The following is a 19,901-nucleotide window of genomic DNA, read 5'->3' on the forward strand; positions in this document are numbered from 1 at the left end:
TAGGAAAGGGAGGCAGACAGAATGACAGAAAAATGTGTGAGAGAGAGACAGGAGAGGTAAGAAAGAAAGAAGAAAAGAAGAAGAAAGAGAAAAGAAAGAAAGAAAGAAAGAGAAAGAAAGAAGAAAGAAAGAAAGAAAGAAGAAAGAAAGAAAGAAAAGAAAGAAAGAAAGAAAGAAAGAAAGAAAGAAAGAAAAAAAATTAAAGTAAAATAAATAAATAAAAGAGTAAAAGAGAAGGAAAAGACTAGAGATAAACAGAGCGACCAAGGGAGAAAACCCTGTGGCCTACCTTAGCCTTAACCCTAACCTAAACATAACCCCTTAACACATTGACGACCAGCATGTAGCGCCGATTTATAGGCCAGAGGACAGAGAGGTTTGTTTACAAACCGATGTACTTTCTAACAGCTATATATATAATTTATAGTATTGCTATCTGTCCATTCTCATTGTCACTTGAGTGCATAAACCGTGCCTTCATAATGGCTTAAAGAAAATAAAAATCCATCGATTGGTTGTCATTTTATAGCGCCGTGAATATAAGGTTTATCGCAGTTTTCGCCTCGGTTTTTGTCTGGGGAGCTAGATAATAAGCTAAAGGCTAGTCACGTTATATCAAACGCCATTTCTGCTGTATATATACGAATGAAATAAAACAAACTGCGTAGCATCCAGACTATTACAGAGCATCTATGGATGAAATGGGGGCAGCGGGGGAACGCCGATCAGTATTATTGATTAGCAATACAGTGTGCGTTCAAGTAGCCATTTTCACTGATCGATCACGTTACGTTTTAAAACAATGTCCAATCCAGCTGTAATTTGGTGTGAATAGTATCCTACCGTCAGGCCATGTGATCGCCGGCAGCATTTCGTCATTAGTCATCGGAATCTGGTAGATCGATATGTCCATTGGCTAATCGAAAAAAACTAAAACAAAAGGCTGGCTGCCACAAAACAGTCACATCTAGAGACCTCAAAACCTACTCTAGCGAGGCCTTCAACCTTGAACTGGAGAGTCTGGACTGGTCAGATGAACTCAATGGTACACTGGTTGACGAAACATGGCTTGGTTTCAAAACCAAATTCTCAGCAATACTAAACGACATGGCCCCCCTAAGAACCACCAGGGTAAAAAATCGCGCTGAGCCGTGGATGCACTCCGAAATACTGGCCGCTATGAAAACCAGAGACAAAAAATGCTCTGAGTTTCGTAAAAGTCAGTCAAAGCTTACTAAAAGCACGAGCAGTGAACTCCAAGCCCACGTGACTGAACTCAAACTAGAAAGAAACAGACTAAGAAACGACGTAAACTCCATGATCAAAACTGCAAAAAAGAATTTCATCAATGACAAAACTGAGGAAAACAAAAACAAACCACGTGAACTTTGGAAATTACTCAATAATCAACTAGGATGCAGTAAAAAACTTAAAACCAGATTCACAAACATAAACATAAAAACTGACAACACGCTCATCACAGACAAGCTGGATGTAGCCAATTACTTAAACATTTTCTTCACAAACATAGCCACAACACTGGTAAACAAACTACCCTCCCACTCAGGGCTTTATGGGGTAGAACACATAGTAGCTTTCTACAAAAACCTAGGGGTCCGCAAGGACGACTTCAAGCTGGAAACGGTAACAACAGATGAGGTACTCAATAAACTGAGCGCCCTCCAACCTAACAAGGCCACTGGCCATGACAACATCCCCTCCAAATTCCTCAGAGACTCAGCAGCCGCCATCACACCAATCATCACACACATAATAAACCTCTCCATAAAACAGGGACACGTCCCCAAGGACTTCAAAATTGCGAGGGTGACCCCTCTGCACAAAAAGGGCAGCAAATTAGACCCAGGCAACTACCGCCCTGTTTCTATTCTCACCTCCATCTCGAAAGTCATGGAAAAAATAGTCTACGAACAGGTCGAAAAAGTACCTAGCGGAAAAAAAATCTAATCTACGAATTCCAATCTGGCTTCAGAACATCCCACTCCACTGACACATGCCTTCTCTATTTGAATGACCACATCAAACAAGAGGTGGACGCAGGCAAATACTGCGGCATGGTCATGCTGGACCTACAAAAGGCCTTTGACACGGTCAATCACTCCATTCTGATTGACAAGCTAAAAGCAATTGGTTTTTGATAGTCTATCAGTGAGCTGGATGCAATCCTACCTTGAGGGGAGGGAACAGATGGTGGAGGTAAACGGTACCCTATCCCCCCCCCTCACAGTGAGCTGTGGTGTTCCACAAGGAAGCATACTAGGACCGCTACTGTTCCTAATTTATGCAAATGACATGTCGTCAGCTTGTGACTGCAACTTGTTCCTGTTTGCGGACGACTCAGCCCTGCTGGTCTCTGACAAGAACAAGTTACAGGTTGAAAAAACCCTCAGCTCGGAACTAGGCAGAATCTGCATATGGCTCGCTGATAACAAACTATCATTACACATGGGCAAAACAGAGTCCATTCTCTTCGGTTCAAATAACAAACTCAGCAAGACCGACGGCTTCTCAGTTACAGTGGGTGACAATATTGTCACAAGGAAAGATGAAATTACCTACCTGGGGTCCATCCTAGAGGCTAATCTCTCCTGTGACAAAATGGCATCCAATGTAATAAAAAAAGTCAACCAACGAACTCGATTCTTGTACCGGATCTCCTCTCTGGTAAACAAGAACACCCTGAAGACTCTGGCAGGAGCACTCATTCAGGGGTACTACGACTATGCTTGCACCTCATGGTACCAAAGCACCTCAAAGGCGCTAAAAACAAAATTACAAACATCTCAAAACAAACTGGTCAGACTACTGCTTGACCTTACTCCTAGAACCCACCTCACCCCTGCCCACTTCGACAACCTAGGATGGCTTAGAGTAGACGACAGAGTACAACAACTTGCAATGGGCCTGGTCTACAAGATACACTACACGACCAAGGTACCCATGTACATGTCAAAATACTTCCCAAAGGTCAGTGAATACCACGATCACAACACCAGAGGGAGCTCCACAAATCATGTCAAACCCAGATTCGGCTCAAATAAGGGACTAAACACGTTTCGCAATTATGCCACATCAATGTGGAACGCCCTACCCAAAGCTGTAAAGGAATGTGGATCACTACCCACTTTCAAAACCTCTCTCAAGGGACACCTACGGGAGACTGCAATTCAACACTGGCCCCTGTAAATATCCTAACCCAATCATTCCAACCCCCTCCAATGTACAGTCATTTACCTAGTATGGTTTTGTCAATAGTTCAATGTACAATTGTGTTTGTTTGTACAGTGTCTCCTCCCCCCCCCCCTCAATGTACAGTGTTACTTGTTTATACAGTATGCCCCCCGCCCCCCCCCCCCCCCCCCAACCACCTCCAATGTAAATTACCCAGTATGGTTGTCAATATCCCAATGTACCCAACCCCCCCCACCCAACCTCCAATGTACAGTTTCTACGTCAAATGTATATACTCCCTTTTCTTGACTCCTTCTGTATCACAAACAGTACTGTATTTGCAAATCTGGTATGTCATAAATGTATAGATGTAGCAGTACTGACTATCTGTATGTCATGTATGTCATATATGTCTATATGAATTGAAAATGGGGGACCCTGATGGAAACAAGACAAACGTCTTTCTCAGGTCTGCATCCCCTTAACAATTGTATGTATTGAGCCGTACTGTATTGTACCCATTCTGCAATCTGTTAAATAAAGTTTTCATTCATTTCATTCATTCAATCATAAATCCCATTATTCCAGGCTGAAATATGCGTTCGGTAACGGGATCAAAGATGGAGGGTCTTCGTTTGGAACCGAGGCTCATATGAAACGCCCACAGACAGTGAAAAGATTTTTTTTGTCAATCGCCCTCAATGATACTGCAGTGGAGCGATGGCGCCCCTAAGCGGATCTGGCCGGTATTGCATGTTTCGAAAATCAAATATGTGGGTAGGTCCTGCAAGTCGATCGCGGACGTTAATAGCGTTATTAATATGAAATTAAACAATAACAACTCGCCACGAGTTAACTCGTGGCTCTGGTCCTCAACGGGTGGAATCGAATCACGAGTTAACTCGTGCTTGGGCGGCAAAGTGTATACGATATTTACTTCATGTCATAAATAGATGAATACAGTCCGTATTAATTAATGTTGCGTTTCTTTTTCAAATGTAGCCAATCAAAACAGCAGTCAAAGTGTATATTTTATGCACTACGTTTGTTTACCAATGATTTTAAGCGAAATATGAGTTTATAGAATTCTCCATGCATTGCATTGGAAACCAGATGATATAGATGCGAGGAAATGATGCTGTCATGAAATCGTTGTAGTCCTAAGAAAGAGGAGACCCAGGGCATAAAAATACACTACCCAGCTCACACGCCGGCTGATGTGAATTTCTTTTTTATTTCTTTTTTCTTTTTTATATCTTACGGGTCGAACAAAGCTAAACGTTATTGCCATAAAATACAACGTATATTGTTTCTTTACCTTTCTGTGAAATGGCTAGGGCTTAAGATGTTAACCATAACCAAAACCAAAACCAAAACCATTGGGTCTCATTCACCAACGGACTTAAGACAAAAGTTAAGAAAACATTTTGTCCTAGCTCCACTTGACATTTTCGGGCCGATTTTGGGATTCACGAACGGAGAAGATTTAAGACAATGTTGGTGAATGAGGTCCCATGACCATAACTTAATCATAACCATAACCATAATTTAACCTAACCATCATTTAACCGTAACCTTAACCTTACATTACACTTAACCTTAACCTAACCCTAATTGTAGCCCAAACCCTCAACCAACCCATAACCCTAAAATTACATATTTTAAAGTAAAGTAAAGTAAAACATTTCCTCACTTTAATATATTTACCTCGTCTTTCTATCTTGGTAGGGGATATGTGGTCCTCACAAGGATAGACGTACAAGAACACACACACACGCACACACACACACACACACACACACACACACACACACACACACACACACACACACACACACACACACACACACACACACACACACACACACACACACACACACACACACACACACACACACACACACACACACACACACACACACACACCTGCCATGGCGTCTTTCCGGGACGTGTGCTCTCCTTTGTTGCTATGGAAACCGGCGTTGGTCGCCGTGAGGTCGTAGTCCATCTTACGTTCCTTCAGACTCGTCATCTCCCTGGGAGACGCCGGGGCGCTTGCTACACACACACATACACACACACGCATACATGCACACACACACACACACACACACACACACACACACACACACACACACACACACACATACACACACGCACGCATGCACACACGCGCGCATGCGCACACACACACACATACACAAGTGTAAGAAAAAACAATATGAGCCTCCTTCTGACTATTTAAAACGTCTGTGTGTGTGTGTGTGTGTGTGTGTGTGTGTGTGTGTGTCTGTGTGTGTGTGTGTGTGTGTGTGTGTGCATGCGTGTGTGTGTGTGTGTGTAGTCAAGGTACAACAGTCATTATTCATCATTTAGGTTGTTGGTGCAACAGGTCCAGCATGTTAAAGCACCTCTGTCTGAGAATCATAACCCTTATTACACACACACACACACACACACACACACACACACACACACACACACACACACACACACACACACACACACACACACACACACACACACACACACACACACACACACACACACACACACACACACACACACACACACACACTAACTTGTTAACATGGTCACTGTGTACAGTAGCTGCTCTAACCTGTTAACATGGTCACTGTGTAGCTGCTCTAACCTGTTAACATGGTCACTGTGTAGCTGCTCTAACCTGTTAACATGGTCACTGTGTAGCTGCTCTAACCTGTTAACATGGTCACTGTGTAGCTGCTCTAACCCGTTAACATGGTCACTGTGTAGCTGCTCTAACCTGTTAACATGGTCACTGTGTAGCTGCTCTAACCTGTTAACATGGTCACTGTGTAGCTGCTCTAACCTGTTAACATGGTCACTGTTACAAAGGATCAGATTAAACCGAATATATATATTTATTGATTGATATATATTGCATAGTATTTGTATATCGTTTGATATCCCTTGTATATTCCTTGTACATATACACGGAATGTCCCTTTAGCCTAGTGCAGACCATAATATTTCATTCTCCTATTGGACAGCGGTCCACAGGCGCCAGAGCCGTGCCTCCAGAGTCAGGTTCAAAGCCACCGTCAAGACATGTCTGGACATGCCCGGCCTTGCCCAGGATTACGAGACAGAGATGAGATTGGCACTAGTTTGTTCGCCGTGCATATAAATATGGCGCAGGTGAATACAGAAGCACTTAGTCTTAGAGTTACCCAATAAGTTGAAGCCTCACCCACGATACTTCGTGCGGTGAAGTATGGCCTGTTTGGCCCCAAATAGAGCATTGAGACCGCGTGCGAATTAATAACTGAATTGTCAGAGTTTGGCGCTATACCGTCGAGTGCGACATATTTCTATTAAGTCAGTAATAGTCTATTTGTGTATAGTGTATCGTGCGGCTAAAGTTCTACAGTGACCAGCATCACCAACGCTTCCTCGTATCAGCTAGAGTGCTTATCCAGGCTGGGCTGCTTTCATGGCGCTTTCACCCGAGGAGACCTAGACGAGAACCGTGTGGACATGTACACTGGATTAATCTACCCGACGACTACATAGCCCTTTGCGGCTGGATTATATTTGCTTTGGTCCTGTGATTTATGGAGCGGAGAATCGCCGACGCCTACACGTGTGGGATTTACCCTGTGAGGAGCCAGGTCGAGTCGGCGCCTCAGAGAGCCTGAGGCCGGCTAGCTTTCTTCACTGTGGAGCTACAGTCTACGGAGAACAGCTGTATTCGTCTGTGGATCAAGAGACTATTGCACCGTCTCCTGTACTTGGCGTCTCCTTAGTCATCGTTGACCAGACTCTCTACTACCGACAGATCCTCTACCCCTGCTGGCTTACAACCGGGGGGACCCTTCCAGTATCTCCCGCTATATATTACTAGTGTACCATAGATATAATTCCCTAAGATTCAGGTTGTATAATTACCTCCTGCGTAACCAGAGAATGGACATTCATTATTGATTTGCCTACGCACATTCCTTTGCCTTATAAGCGCATCCAAAGTATAATAGAGAAGTATATTCTGTACCTTTTGCTGCAATAAATACTTGATTATACCTTTGTGTGGAACCGATTCAATGTGGGAAGTGTTCATCATATTTATATATCATGTACTGTATGGCCAGTAATTAAAGTACATAAAGCGGTAGTGGTTTAATGATACCATACTTATCAATACAGTCAGGGAATTGTACCCCTCAGTTACAATTGGTCCTTCGAGCCGGAGGGTAACTAGTGTAATATTAATATAGTGGTATTAATATTGACATGGCCTATGATGAACACTCCACAAAACGGTTATCCTAAAGTAGATCGCCCGCAGCGTAGACGGCAGACACCTCAGTACTTAGAGGATTACGTTGCCAATATACTACCTAGCTTTCTACAGACGGTAAACGCGGAAAAAGTAGATAGTAAAATTATGTCCGACCCTATCGACCAGGCTACCCCGCCAATAGAGGCCCTAGTGGGTTCTAACGTAACTGACCAAGCTCAAGGTAGGGACCAGGAGGGACCCGACATGACTTTACCCCCCGCCAAGACCGAAGAAGTAGTCCCCGGAGAGCTCCAGGATAAAGACAGCCCTCCAGGGATGGAACTCTACCCGCTACAAGAAGAGGAGAGCACCCCGGAGATGGATCTCCAGGACTCGCCACAGGAGAACAGATCTCCAACGAGTACTGCCAGGAGCGGATCACCTCAACCAGCGTCTTCCCCCAGCGAGGCGGACAAGATGCTGGCACAGGCATTCCTCGCCAGCCTAGCAGCCTCAACAGAGCGCGATCGACTCCAAGCACAGACGCTTAGTGAGCGCGAACATTCTTCCATGGAAAGAGAACGCCTTCAGGCGCAGCAACGGAGCGACGAAGATCGTATACGTCTAGAGATTAGACGCCTTCAGACGGAAGAGAATATGGTAAGGGACCGGGCCGAAGCCCAGCGCGCCGCCGCCGAAGCCCAGCGCGCCGCTGCCGGTGCCCAAAGAGAAGCAGAGCGCGACCTCGCTCTCACCAAGCGCGAAGCCGAGCGCGACCGATTACAAGCGCAGATAATGGAGCAGCTGATCACCAGGGCAACACCCCCTCCCTCCACACGGGGTTCCAGGGCCTCGTCAAGACAAGGGTCAAGGGCACCCTCCCCTACCCGATCAAGCGACCCTGAGCCCGACCACCAGAGAGAGCCTATACCCCCCTCCGAACCCCTTCCCCGACCGGTCCAAGTGAGACCCAGCTACAAGGAAGAAACGGTCTACACCGCGGAGAGGCTAAATAGACGACTACAGGATCTAGAGGACCTGCCAGAGGAAGAAGAAGAGGGAGAGGAGGAGAGTCAAGCCCGACAGCAGCACAGTACTCCACAGGACCAGGAGGTCCAGTACAGCCCAGGCTCTACCCCCGCGGCTCTGCGCTACAGACCCCCGACTCAATTCACGGGTGAGCTTGACGCAGGAACAGCACCTGGATACGCGGGCCATGGTACCCAGCAGGTACCAGCCCACCAAGAGGCGTAAGAGGAGACTCGCCTAAGAGGCCTCTCTTCCAACGCTCACCGATGTGCCAGCCATCCATGGCATCATACATTGGCACACCGACGTTTCCGGACTTCACCCACGAGAACAGAGCACAGTACACGGAGCTACGAATGTGCTTAGAGACAATGCACAATATAGCGCTGGCCTATGCCACCTCTACTACCCCATACACAGCGGCTCTAGCATCACTCGACCAAAGATATGGACGCATATGGGACTACGTAATACAAGAGATAAGGCATATTGACCGCCTACCCCCAGCCACAGACAATCGCTCACTAGATGACCTGTCTATCAAGGTACAATCCCTGGTAGGGATGCTGGGGGCGCAAAGAGAAAAGGGTATGCACGAACTGTACGCGAACTCTAATGTCGAGAGGATTTTAGAGAAGCTTCCGCCCGCCCGACAAGAGCGCTTCAGGCGGCAAAGAGACCACCGTGATCCTAACGGTCCCGAGCCATCCCTCCTAGACCTAGCCGACTTCCTGGCGAGAGAAGTCAACAGCCTACGGTTGGATACGTTCATGCGGAGCACCCCAAGCTCCAGAGAGGGACCTAGGAGAGCAAACGATGGCCGAAGATTGGTGACTGTCATGCACCAATCAGAATCAGTACCGAGCAGCAAGAACCACAGTACCCCCTCGATGAAAGAGAAGTGGAAGATGGTGTGCCCGTACTGCGAAAAGGAACACTGGTTGTCACAATGTGACACGTTCAAGAAGATGACCGCCGACGAGGTGAGTCAATGGATAAAGTCCAACCGACGCTGTTACCGATGTGCGCGCAGTCACATGGCAGCCGATTGCCGCTTAAAGAAGAGGTGTAATCGGTGTGACGGAGCCCACCTAGATGTCCTACACGACAGTAACAGAAGAAAGCCTGCACCCTCAAGCAGCACAAAGGCAAGTGTTATGTACATTGACCCCGCCAGCAGCGGGGGCGCCCGGGTGCTCTTAAAGGTGGTCCGCGTAACACTGAGTTACCAAGACAAGGTCATGGACACTTACGCCGTCCTTGACGACGGGTCAGAGAAGACCCTTCTCCTCGCGTCCGCTGCGGCCCAGCTGGGGCTGCGGGGGAGCGAAAACCAGATGACGATTCGGACAATAAGAAGAGATCTAAAGACGATAAAGGGCGAGAATGTCTCCTTCACTATCGCAGCAAGCGGGCAGCCAGAGAGACGGTATAGGATTACTAACGCTTTCACCAGCCAAGAAATAGGCCTGTCGCAGTACACCTACCCCATCGCCAAGCTGATGGATAAATATGTGCACCTGCGTCAACTACCTATACCGCTCATAGACGGTGCCACCCCGACCCTGCTGATAGGCTCCGACCATGCAGACCTCATCGTCCCGATAGACCGGGTCCACACAGGGCCCAGAGGCTGTCCTGCAGCAGTCGAGACCCGCCTAGGATGGACATTACAAGGCCCCCTCGCTAAGTCTCTTAACCGAACAGCAGCCACTAACTGCCTCCACTCCAGAGTGACAGAAGAAGACACCACCCTCCTACAGCATGTCGAGAGGCTATGGACACTAGAGACAATGCCCTTTAAGAACGAAAAGAAAGACATTCGTTCCAAGGAAGACATTTACGCTATAGCCATCCTCGAGCAGGGGACAAAGAGAGTCAAAGTCAACGGAGTGATGAGATACGCAACTCCACTCCTGAGGCGAGAGGGTATGCCTACCTTCCACGCCCCAAAAGAAGCGACGGAGCGGTATCTATTGAACACAGAGCGGCGCCTAGCCAGAGACCCCGCTCAAGAGACGGTGTACCGCGCTGAGATTAACAAGCTAATCACAGCGGGACACATAAAGAAAATTGACATTAAAGAGGCCGATCAGACGACCGAATCATGGTACGTGCCGCACCACAAAGTCCACCACAACGGCAAGGATCGTATTGTGTTCAACTGCAGCTACCAGATCGGATCACAAAATCTGAATAAAGAGCTCTTGCCCGGCCCAACACTCGGCCCCTCTCTACTAGGCGTGTTACTACGTTTCCGCCAAGACAAGGTGGCCATCAGCGGCGACATCAAAGGGACGTTCCTGCAGGTGAGACTAGTGGAGGAGGACAAGCCCCTGCTGCGGTTCCTATGGAGAGAGAGGATCGGGGATGAGCAACCAGCCATCTATCAATGGGAAGTCCTCCCTTTCGGAACCACATGCAGCCCATGCTGTGCTACGTTTGCACTGCAAAAACACGTCGCAGAGGACCCAGCAGCTGATGAAGAGGTCCGACAAAGTGTAGGAAATAGTTTCTACGTGGACAACTGTCTGCAAAGCGTCTCGACGCCAGAAGAAGCCGAGGCCCTTCTACTCAAGCTCCGCGCCTCCCTGATCAAAGGCGGCTTTGATCTCAGGCAGTGGGCCAGCAGCGACCCGCAAGTATTGCGCAGCCTCTCCCCCGAGGACAAGGCAGCAAGCAGCGAGACCTGGATGGCGACCATCCCAGGAGAAGCCCAAGAAATGACATTAGGACTAGTCTGGCGCTTCAAAACAGACTCGCTCCATTATAAACACACACCCCTGACCAAGGAGCAGGGAAGGTCGACTGCACTACCGACCACCAGACGGAGTGTATACAGAACACTCGCCAGACAATATGACCCGTTGGGATGTATTCTACCTTACACCACCAGGGCAAAGATGATTGTAAGAGCGTTATGGGACAAGGACCAAGGCTGGGACGACCCCATACCCGAACACCTTGCATCCACATGGAGAGAGTGGGAGACGGAACTCAGCTCACTCCCAGGTGTCAACATACGCCGCAGCTACTTCCCACCCACAGTGAGGCCGGAGACGTGCCAGATGGACCTGCACGTCTTCAGCGACGCCTCCGAAGTAGCCTACGGTTCGGTGGCCTACTTGCGTGCCTGAGAGGAGGGAGGAGAAATACATACTGCTTTCATCCTGGCTCGCTCAAGAATAGCCCCACGAAAGCAACAATCTATCCCGCGTCTAGAGCTCTGCGCAGCCCTAGCAGGAGCGCAACTCGCCACGTTAATCCAACGTGAACTCACCATTCCGGTGCAAAGAACAATCTTGTGGTCAGACTCCACGACAGTACTCACATGGATCCGCTCTGATTCGTGCAGATACAAGGTCTTCGTGGGAGTCAGAGTCACAGAGATTCAAGATTTAACAGAAGTAGCAAGCTGGAGGTATGTGGACACAAAACACAACCCAGCTGACGTCATCACCCGGGGAATGTCCCTGGATGACCTCACCCGTCACAACCTATACAGTGACGGGCCAGAGTTCCTCAAGCTCCCGGAAGAAGAGTGGCCTACACCCACCCCACGGGAAGCGAGTAAAGAGGAGGCCGAAAACAAGAAATCTATGTTCTGTGGATTGAACACACTCGTCTCCACAGACCCCGACATAGACGATTGCCTCACCCTAGAGAGTGCGCAGCTAAAGACATTCCTGTGGCACCACCCAGAGGTTCAGCTCACTACTGACATTACAGCAGCTGACTACGAAGAAGCAGAACTTCTTCTACTACAACGAGCCCAGAGAGACTCGTTCCCCGATGAGCTAGACTGTCTACAGGGAGCAAAGTCCGTCCCATCAGACAGCAGACTGCTCCACCTAGCCCCCGAGAGCGACGCCCATGGTATCATCAGAGTGGGTGGTCGTCTGCGGAGAGCTCCAGACTTACCGGATGACGTCAAGTACCCGATAGTCTTAAACAGCCGACACAAGGTCACAGAGCTGATCATAAAGAAATACGACGAGGATGTGCATCACGCCGGGGCAGAGAGAGTCTTCGCGGAGATCAGACGTCGTTATTGGATACTGCAAGGGAGAGAAGCAGTGCGGCGCTTCCAGCGAACCTGTCTAGACTGTCGTAAGTGGCGAGCGCAGCCCAGTATACCCCGGATGGCTGACCTACCTCCCAGTCGCCTCCGACTCGGCGACAAGCCTTTTCACTCCACCGGTATGGACTGTTTCGGCCCGCTGTATATAAAGAAAGGAAGAGGAACCGAGAAGCGGTGGGGTATTGTATTCAAATGCATGACCACCCGAGCGATGCATATAGAACTCCTTCCAACCATGAGCACAGACTCATTCCTTATGGCCTTCCGAAGATTCACATCGCGGAAAGGCAAACCGTCTATATTATTGTCTGATCACGGGACAAACTTCAAAGGCGGAGAAAGAGAGCTGAGAGAGAGCTTCCAAGCTATGGGCCCAGAACTTAAGACCCACCTCGCTCCATCCCAGATTGACTTCCAGTTTAATCCCCCGAACGCACCTCACTTCGGTGGAACTTGGGAGCGAGAAGTACGTTCAATAAAGACAGCCCTGTACGCCGTGCTTGGGGCCCAGACCGTGGCGGAAGAAGTCTTAATGACAGTCCTCACGGAGATCGAGGGAGTATTGAACTCAAAGCCCCTCGGTTACGTCTCAAGTGATGTAGCAGATGTCGACCCAGTCACCCCCAACACACTCTTGATGGGGCGGCTGGACCCCGCGCTACCACAGACAATGTACAGGCCTGAAGAAGCGAACGGCCGAAGAATGTGGAGGTACAGTCAAGTATTGGCTGACAAGTTTTGGAACAGCTTCCTACTCCACTATCTACCGTCTCTACAGACCCGCCAGAAATGGGTGAAAGAGAGAGACAATTTGACAGAAGGAACAGTCGTCATGATTATCGACCAGTCACTACCCCGAGCTATGTGGCCGGCTGGCCGCATAAGCAAAGTGATCACCGGTGCCGACGGAAAGGTCCGAGCAGCCGAAGTGCTCGTCCAAGGACGGATCTACACCCGACCCGTGGCGAGGCTAATAGAACTGCCAAGGCTCCCCGATACTATCAATGACGACCATGACCCCATGACTTTGTGAACTGCCCGACCCCTCACAACAGACATTGAGTAGTGGACAGTGCGGTTAATCTGTCTCTGCTTAGCTAATTAGGTGGGACTAATTAGGAGGCGGCTGTTACAAAGGATCAGATTAAACCGAATATATATATTTATTGATTGATATATATTGCATAGTATTTGTATATCGTTTGATATCCCTTGTATATTCCTTGTACATATACACGGAATGTCCCTTTAGCCTAGTGCAGACCATAATATTTCATTCTCCTATTGGACAGCGGTCCACAGGCGCCAGAGCCGTGCCTCCAGAGTCAGGTTCAAAGCCACCGTCAAGACATGTCTGGACATGCCCGGCCTTGCCCAGGAATACGAGACAGAGATGAGATTGGCACTAGTTTGTTCGCCGTGCATATAAATATGGCGCAGGTGAATACAGAAGCACTTAGTCTTAGAGTTACCCAATAAGTTGAAGCCTCACCCACGATACTTCGTGCGGTGAAGTATGGCCTGTTTGGCCCCAAATAGAGCATTGAGACCGCGTGCGAATTAATAACTGAATTGTCAGAGTTTGGCGCTATACCGTTGAGTGCGACATATTTCTATTAAGTCAGTAATAGTCTATTTGTGTATAGTGTATCGTGCGGCTAAAGTTCTACAGTGACCAGCATCACCAACGCTTCCTCGTATCAGCTAGAGTGCTTATCCAGGCTGGGCTGCTTTCATGGCGCTTTCACCCGAGGAGACCTAGACGAGAACCGTGTGGACATGTACACTGGATTAATCTACCCGACGACTACATAGCCCTTTGCGGCTGGATTATATTTGCTTTGGTCCTGTGATTTATGGAGCGGAGAATCGCCGACGCCTACACGTGTGGGATTTACCCTGTGAGGAGCCAGGTCGAGTCGGCGCCTCAGAGAGCCTGAGGCCGGCTAGCTTTCTTCACTGTGGAGCTACAGTCTACGGAGAACAGCTGTATTCGTCTGTGGATCAAGAGACTATTGCACCGTCTCCTGTACTTGGAGTCTCCTTAGTCATCGTTGACCAGACTCTCTACTACCGACAGATCCTCTACCCCTGCTGGCTTACAACCGGGGGGACCCTTCCAGTATCTCCCGCTATATATTACTAGTGTACCATAGATATAATTCCCTAATATTCAGGTTGTATAATTACCTCCTGCGTAACCAGAGAATGGACATTCATTATTGATTTGCCTACGCACATTCCTTTGCCTTATAAGCGCATCCAAAGTATAATAGAGAAGTATATTCTGTACCTTTTGCTGCAATAAATACTTGATTATACCTTTGTGTGGAACCGATTCAATGTGGGAAGTGTTCATCATATTTATATATCATGTACTGTATGGCCAGTAATTAAAGTACATAAAGCGGTAGTGGTTTAATGATACCATACTTATCAATACAGTCAGGGAATTGTACCCCTCAGTTACAGTCACTGTGTAGCTGCTCTAACCTGTTAACATGGTCACTGTGTGGCTGCTCTAACCTGTTAACATGGTCACTGTGTAGCTGCTCTAACCTGTTAACATGGTCACTGTGTAGCTGCTCTAACCTGTTAACATGGTCACTGTGTGGCTGCTCTAACCTGTTAACATGGGTACTATTACATATTATTAGGGATGTCCGATATTGGCGTTAAAATGTAATATCGGAAATTATCGGTATTGGTATTAAAAATATATATTTATTTATTGTATGCATAATGTTGTGTTTTTGGGGGGGGAAACCCAGCATAGATTGGTATCCGTTGATATCGGTATCGGAAATTAAGAGTTGGACAATATCGGTATATCGGATATCGGTAAAAAAGCCAATATCGAACATCCCTACATATTATATATATTTACAATATACATAAAATATAAATGTTTAAAACTATTTCCTGTGACTCACAGGTTTTTACATGACAGTCTCTCTCTCTCTCTCTCTCTCTCTCTCTCTCTCTCTCTCTCTCTCTCTCTCTCTCTCCCTCTCATCTCAAACATGCTCTACACACAAATAAAGCTTTATGTCTCCAGTCCAAATAAACACACACACACACACACACGTTGCATCACAACGTAATCCCATCAAAGAGAAGGTGTGATGTCTACCTGTCCACACTCGTCTTCACACACACGCACGCATGCACGCACACACACACACGTTGCATCACAACGTAATCCCATCAAAGAGAAGGTGTGCTGTCTACCTGTCCACACTCGTCTTACACGCACGCACGCACGCACGCACGCACGCACGCACGCACGCACACACACACACACACACACACACACACACACACACACACACACACACACACACACACACACACACACACACACACACACACACACACACACACACACACACACACACACACACACACACACACACATACACACACACACACACACACGCACACACACACACACACACACACACACACACACACACACACACACACACACACGCGCGCACGCGCGATTACGTCCATTAGTGAAGGGCATTCTAAATGTAAATACAACAACCTATATAGGGGTTCTAGTACACCTGGGCCCCATTCCCCGTACCTGGTTCAACTAAGTCGATAAAAAGTCCCATTAGCCAGCTTAAATTAACCCGATGATTGAAGTCAGGCTATCTCGGTTTCTCGAAGGCTGATTCGGTCTCGTTAATTCGAACCAGACTTCAGTAATCAGGATATTGAGCATGGCCGTCTTACCTGAAAAGGGGGAGGTGTCGATCCCCGAAAACCATGATCCCAATCAATCATATTATATTTCTTTAAATGCGCCTGCTGGCAGTAGGCTTAATGGAATGTGTTCTGAAGGTCCAGATTAATACATAAAGTCCACGTTTATTATTTTGTATACCTTATATATTGTTTATGTATATAAGATATATATTTTCACGTCGTCTATTTACCTAACAGTATTTATCATTCGCTTCTTTGTATATGTTCCATTCTTAACGCCGTAGACAGCGTGAGCGCATGCGCAGGGTTTTGGAACATGCCCGGGCAGAGTGTGAGAGAGCAAACGTTTTGGCGCAGCAGTAAACAGACGGCAAGCAACGTATCTTGATAGAGAGCTGGACGGCTAATTAGATACAACCATAATATTGTCGAGCCACCATTGGCAGAGCAGAGTGACTTGTTTGAGCGAAGTGAAGTAAATAACAATCTCTATAGATTTGCAGACGGGCAAATAAGGAAGTAACGTTGAGGGACTTCTAGCTGAACCCAGCGGCGTTCTGGATTCAACTACCTATTACGGACTACATGCGGGTTAGCCTTAGCATAAAGGGCTAACTAGCTAGCGGCCATGCCAACGGGCGTTTGGAATATTAGCTATTAATCCTGCCATCGGGCGCTTGGAATACAGGAACCAGGTCCGTACAAGACCCCCCCTAACCAGCGACGACAGGATTATCCCACGTTGGTCTGCAGCTCTCTGGAGTAGGAACTCAGAGAATATCGTCTCCATCCGCCATCTTGCTTTCCCCGTGCTGTTCACTCCGGCTCCCTCCATTCAGAGCTCCAACGGTCGGGTACTAGTAGTCCAGGACTATACTTACCTCTGACATTATTGCATTGACATTCTATTAGTAACAGGAGATCTGCGCTATATATAATATGTATGTTTGCTATTAACATTAAAGTGATTATTTAACTTTGTATCACTGTCCCCTCTCAGTTAATAGAGTGTCCGCCATTTTGTGTACATTTAATGTCTGGCTAATTAATATTTAGTAGTGGTCTAACCTATCCTTTAAATACAGTCGGGGTCGTGTAGCCCCTTAGCTACAGAATGAGATCTTGCTAGTGAAAATAATAATTTAAACTCTTTCAGAATAAGTAGATAAAAACAAGCCCAAAGAGTAACAAATTAATAGATACTTATGAGGATATCTGTACTGTATGCGTTTAGGTATCATGTACTATATAAATACATCGTTCCCAAAGTTTTCAAGGCACGACCCCCGAAATAATGGTGTCAGAGAGGCTTGGAGGCTATTAACAGTTTAACTATTAATCAGGTTTTAATCTGTTTCGGACATCATCCATACATGCATTGAATTGATTAACCTTTGGTTTATACCAGTCATGTTCATCACCCTCTTTTTCATCATCAGATAACAGTGCTTGAACAGATAAATGCATTTTCTCAAATTCATTCATCAAAACGTCAAAGGCTTGTAATTGCTCATTCACTTTTCTCAAGTCATGTCCACGTCATCAAGTCCGTCAAACAGCGCATCTCCTCAGACATTTTAATCCCAGTTACAATATCACAATAACGTGTGACAGAATTCAACAATCCACAGATTCAGATTCCTCGTAATTCACATCAACAATCCATGCTTCAATTTATGCTTGAATGAAACACAATCTGGGCGCTCCGGTTAAGCAAATACATCCACAGCGGAGAATATGAAACAAATCAGAGCCAAACGTCCGATAGGATCCAAGTTTCATTCATTAAAAATATCCCTGCGGGATTCACATTTGCAATGCTCCGTTATTAAAATAACCACATAGTGTGTGTCGCGAGCACCGTATATGACGTGCATTATTTAGGACAAAGTAAATCCATAGACTGAATATGATTTATTATCAGCATTTTCAAAAGCCCCCTCTAGAAAAACGAAGCACAAAAACATAATTCAGAATGGTATAATGGGATCTCTGAGGAAGGGAGCTGGCATTTTTTTGCGAGGGAGTGACCAGTTTAACTTAACTAAACCTGCGCTGGAGCAGGTTCAAATTTTTCGATCTGTTCCATAGTGATTTAGACAAACCTGCTTCGTGGAACCGAAAAGCCTGACTTATGTCAAGTTATCTTGAAGATTATCCGGCTAACTCAGTTAGCCACGTACGGGGAACGGGGCCCGGGGCGTCGTGAGACAATAGAGGCCTTGCATGGACCGTTTGTGTACTTCTCTTCCAACATGGCTGCCTGTAACCATTGGTAACCACTTTCAAAAGAAAATGTCTAATCTCTGTGCGTTGGTGGTAGAGCAGGTAAAACATTGGAAAAGCATGATATTACTGTTCTACTGTGACTTGTTTATAAGATCCAGTAATAAGACACCAAATTATACATAGTAACTATTCAGAGTCAGAGTCAGAGATTTTATTTGCCATGTACTGTATGGACGAATCCACATTGGAATACAGGTACAGAGCAAAAACTGTGTCTACAACTAATCCAATACAGGAGCAGAGTAGAAACAGTACAGCATTTTCTTTTTAAACACAGACAGTATAAAAGGACAAATGCTAAGGTTGATATCAACATCCCCTAAAGTGCATATCATAGTAAAGTGCATAATGCATAGAGGCACAATTTACAGTAAAAGTGCATATAATCAAAGTGCGTGATGCACAGCCACAAAGAAACAGCACTTCCACAACCTGACTAATAACACACCAAAATAAAATAGGATAATATACAAATCTAGCCTTTGGAGTTATTCAGGCTGCGCACAGCACTGGGGAAGAAACTCTTAGTAAACCGAGAGGTAGAGCATGTGTCCGAGGGGAGGGGGACAAAGAGGCCTGCGGCTGGGTGACCAGAGGGGTCGTTGATAATGCCAGAGGCACAGGAAAGCAGCTTGGCACCATAGATCTCTTCTAGAGCTGGCAGGCTAACCCCGATTGTCTTGCGTGCGAGACGCACAATTCTGTTCAGAGATTTCTTCTCCTGGTCTGTAATGTTACCAAACCATATAGTAGTCAAGTCAAGTCAAGTCAAGAGTTTTATTTGTCACGGCATACAAGTATACAATGAAATGCGGGTGGTCTTGCCCGCAATGATGTGAAATACAGTAGTACAACATATAATGGAATCCAATAAACAACATTGTGCAATAAACAGGTAACATAGTGGGACATCACGGTATTTGTACATAGTTATTTACAGAGCATGAAGGACATACTAGGTCCCTTGGTAGTGCAATACACTGTTACTATACTATTTTTAAAGTGACCTTTCCTTTGTGGCCATAAGTGTGGGCGTGTGCAGCGTGAGTGCTTTCTCATGTTAAAGTGGCTGCTAGTGTGCGAGCGTGCACAGCGTGCGTGTCGTGTGTGTGCTAATGTGTGCTTGTGTGTGTGTACAGGAGGAAGTAAGAACGCTCTCAATCACACAGCGATAGAAGTTATGTAGAATCACCCTGTTATTAGTGAACTCTTTCAGTTTCCTGAGAAAGAAAAGACGTTGATGGAACTTTTTTTAAATAGTTTTGGTATTGGAGTGCCAGCTCAGGTGACCCCAAGACATTTATTTTTTTGGATCCACTTTTTCTCCTCCTG

General features: G+C 46.6%; 1 protein-coding gene across 1 annotated transcript in view; it reads right to left on the minus strand.

Moving 5' to 3' along the window:
- Window positions 1–19,901, minus strand: part of ctnnd2a (catenin (cadherin-associated protein), delta 2a) — a gene marked incomplete at both ends in the record, with an annotated part of 886,308 nt that overhangs the window by 6,041 nt on the left and 860,366 nt on the right. Inside the window, one exon of the mRNA XM_084325908.1 lies at window positions 5,119–5,250. Within this exon, the coding sequence (XP_084182034.1) occupies window positions 5,119–5,250 (132 nt within the window). The remainder of the gene's footprint in view (window positions 1–5,118; window positions 5,251–19,901) is intronic.

The sequence above is a fragment of the Notolepis coatsorum genome, assembly GCF_963971535.1.
Source record: "Notolepis coatsorum genome assembly, chromosome: 12".
In the NCBI taxonomy this organism is placed as follows: Eukaryota; Metazoa; Chordata; class Actinopteri; order Aulopiformes; family Paralepididae; genus Notolepis; species Notolepis coatsorum.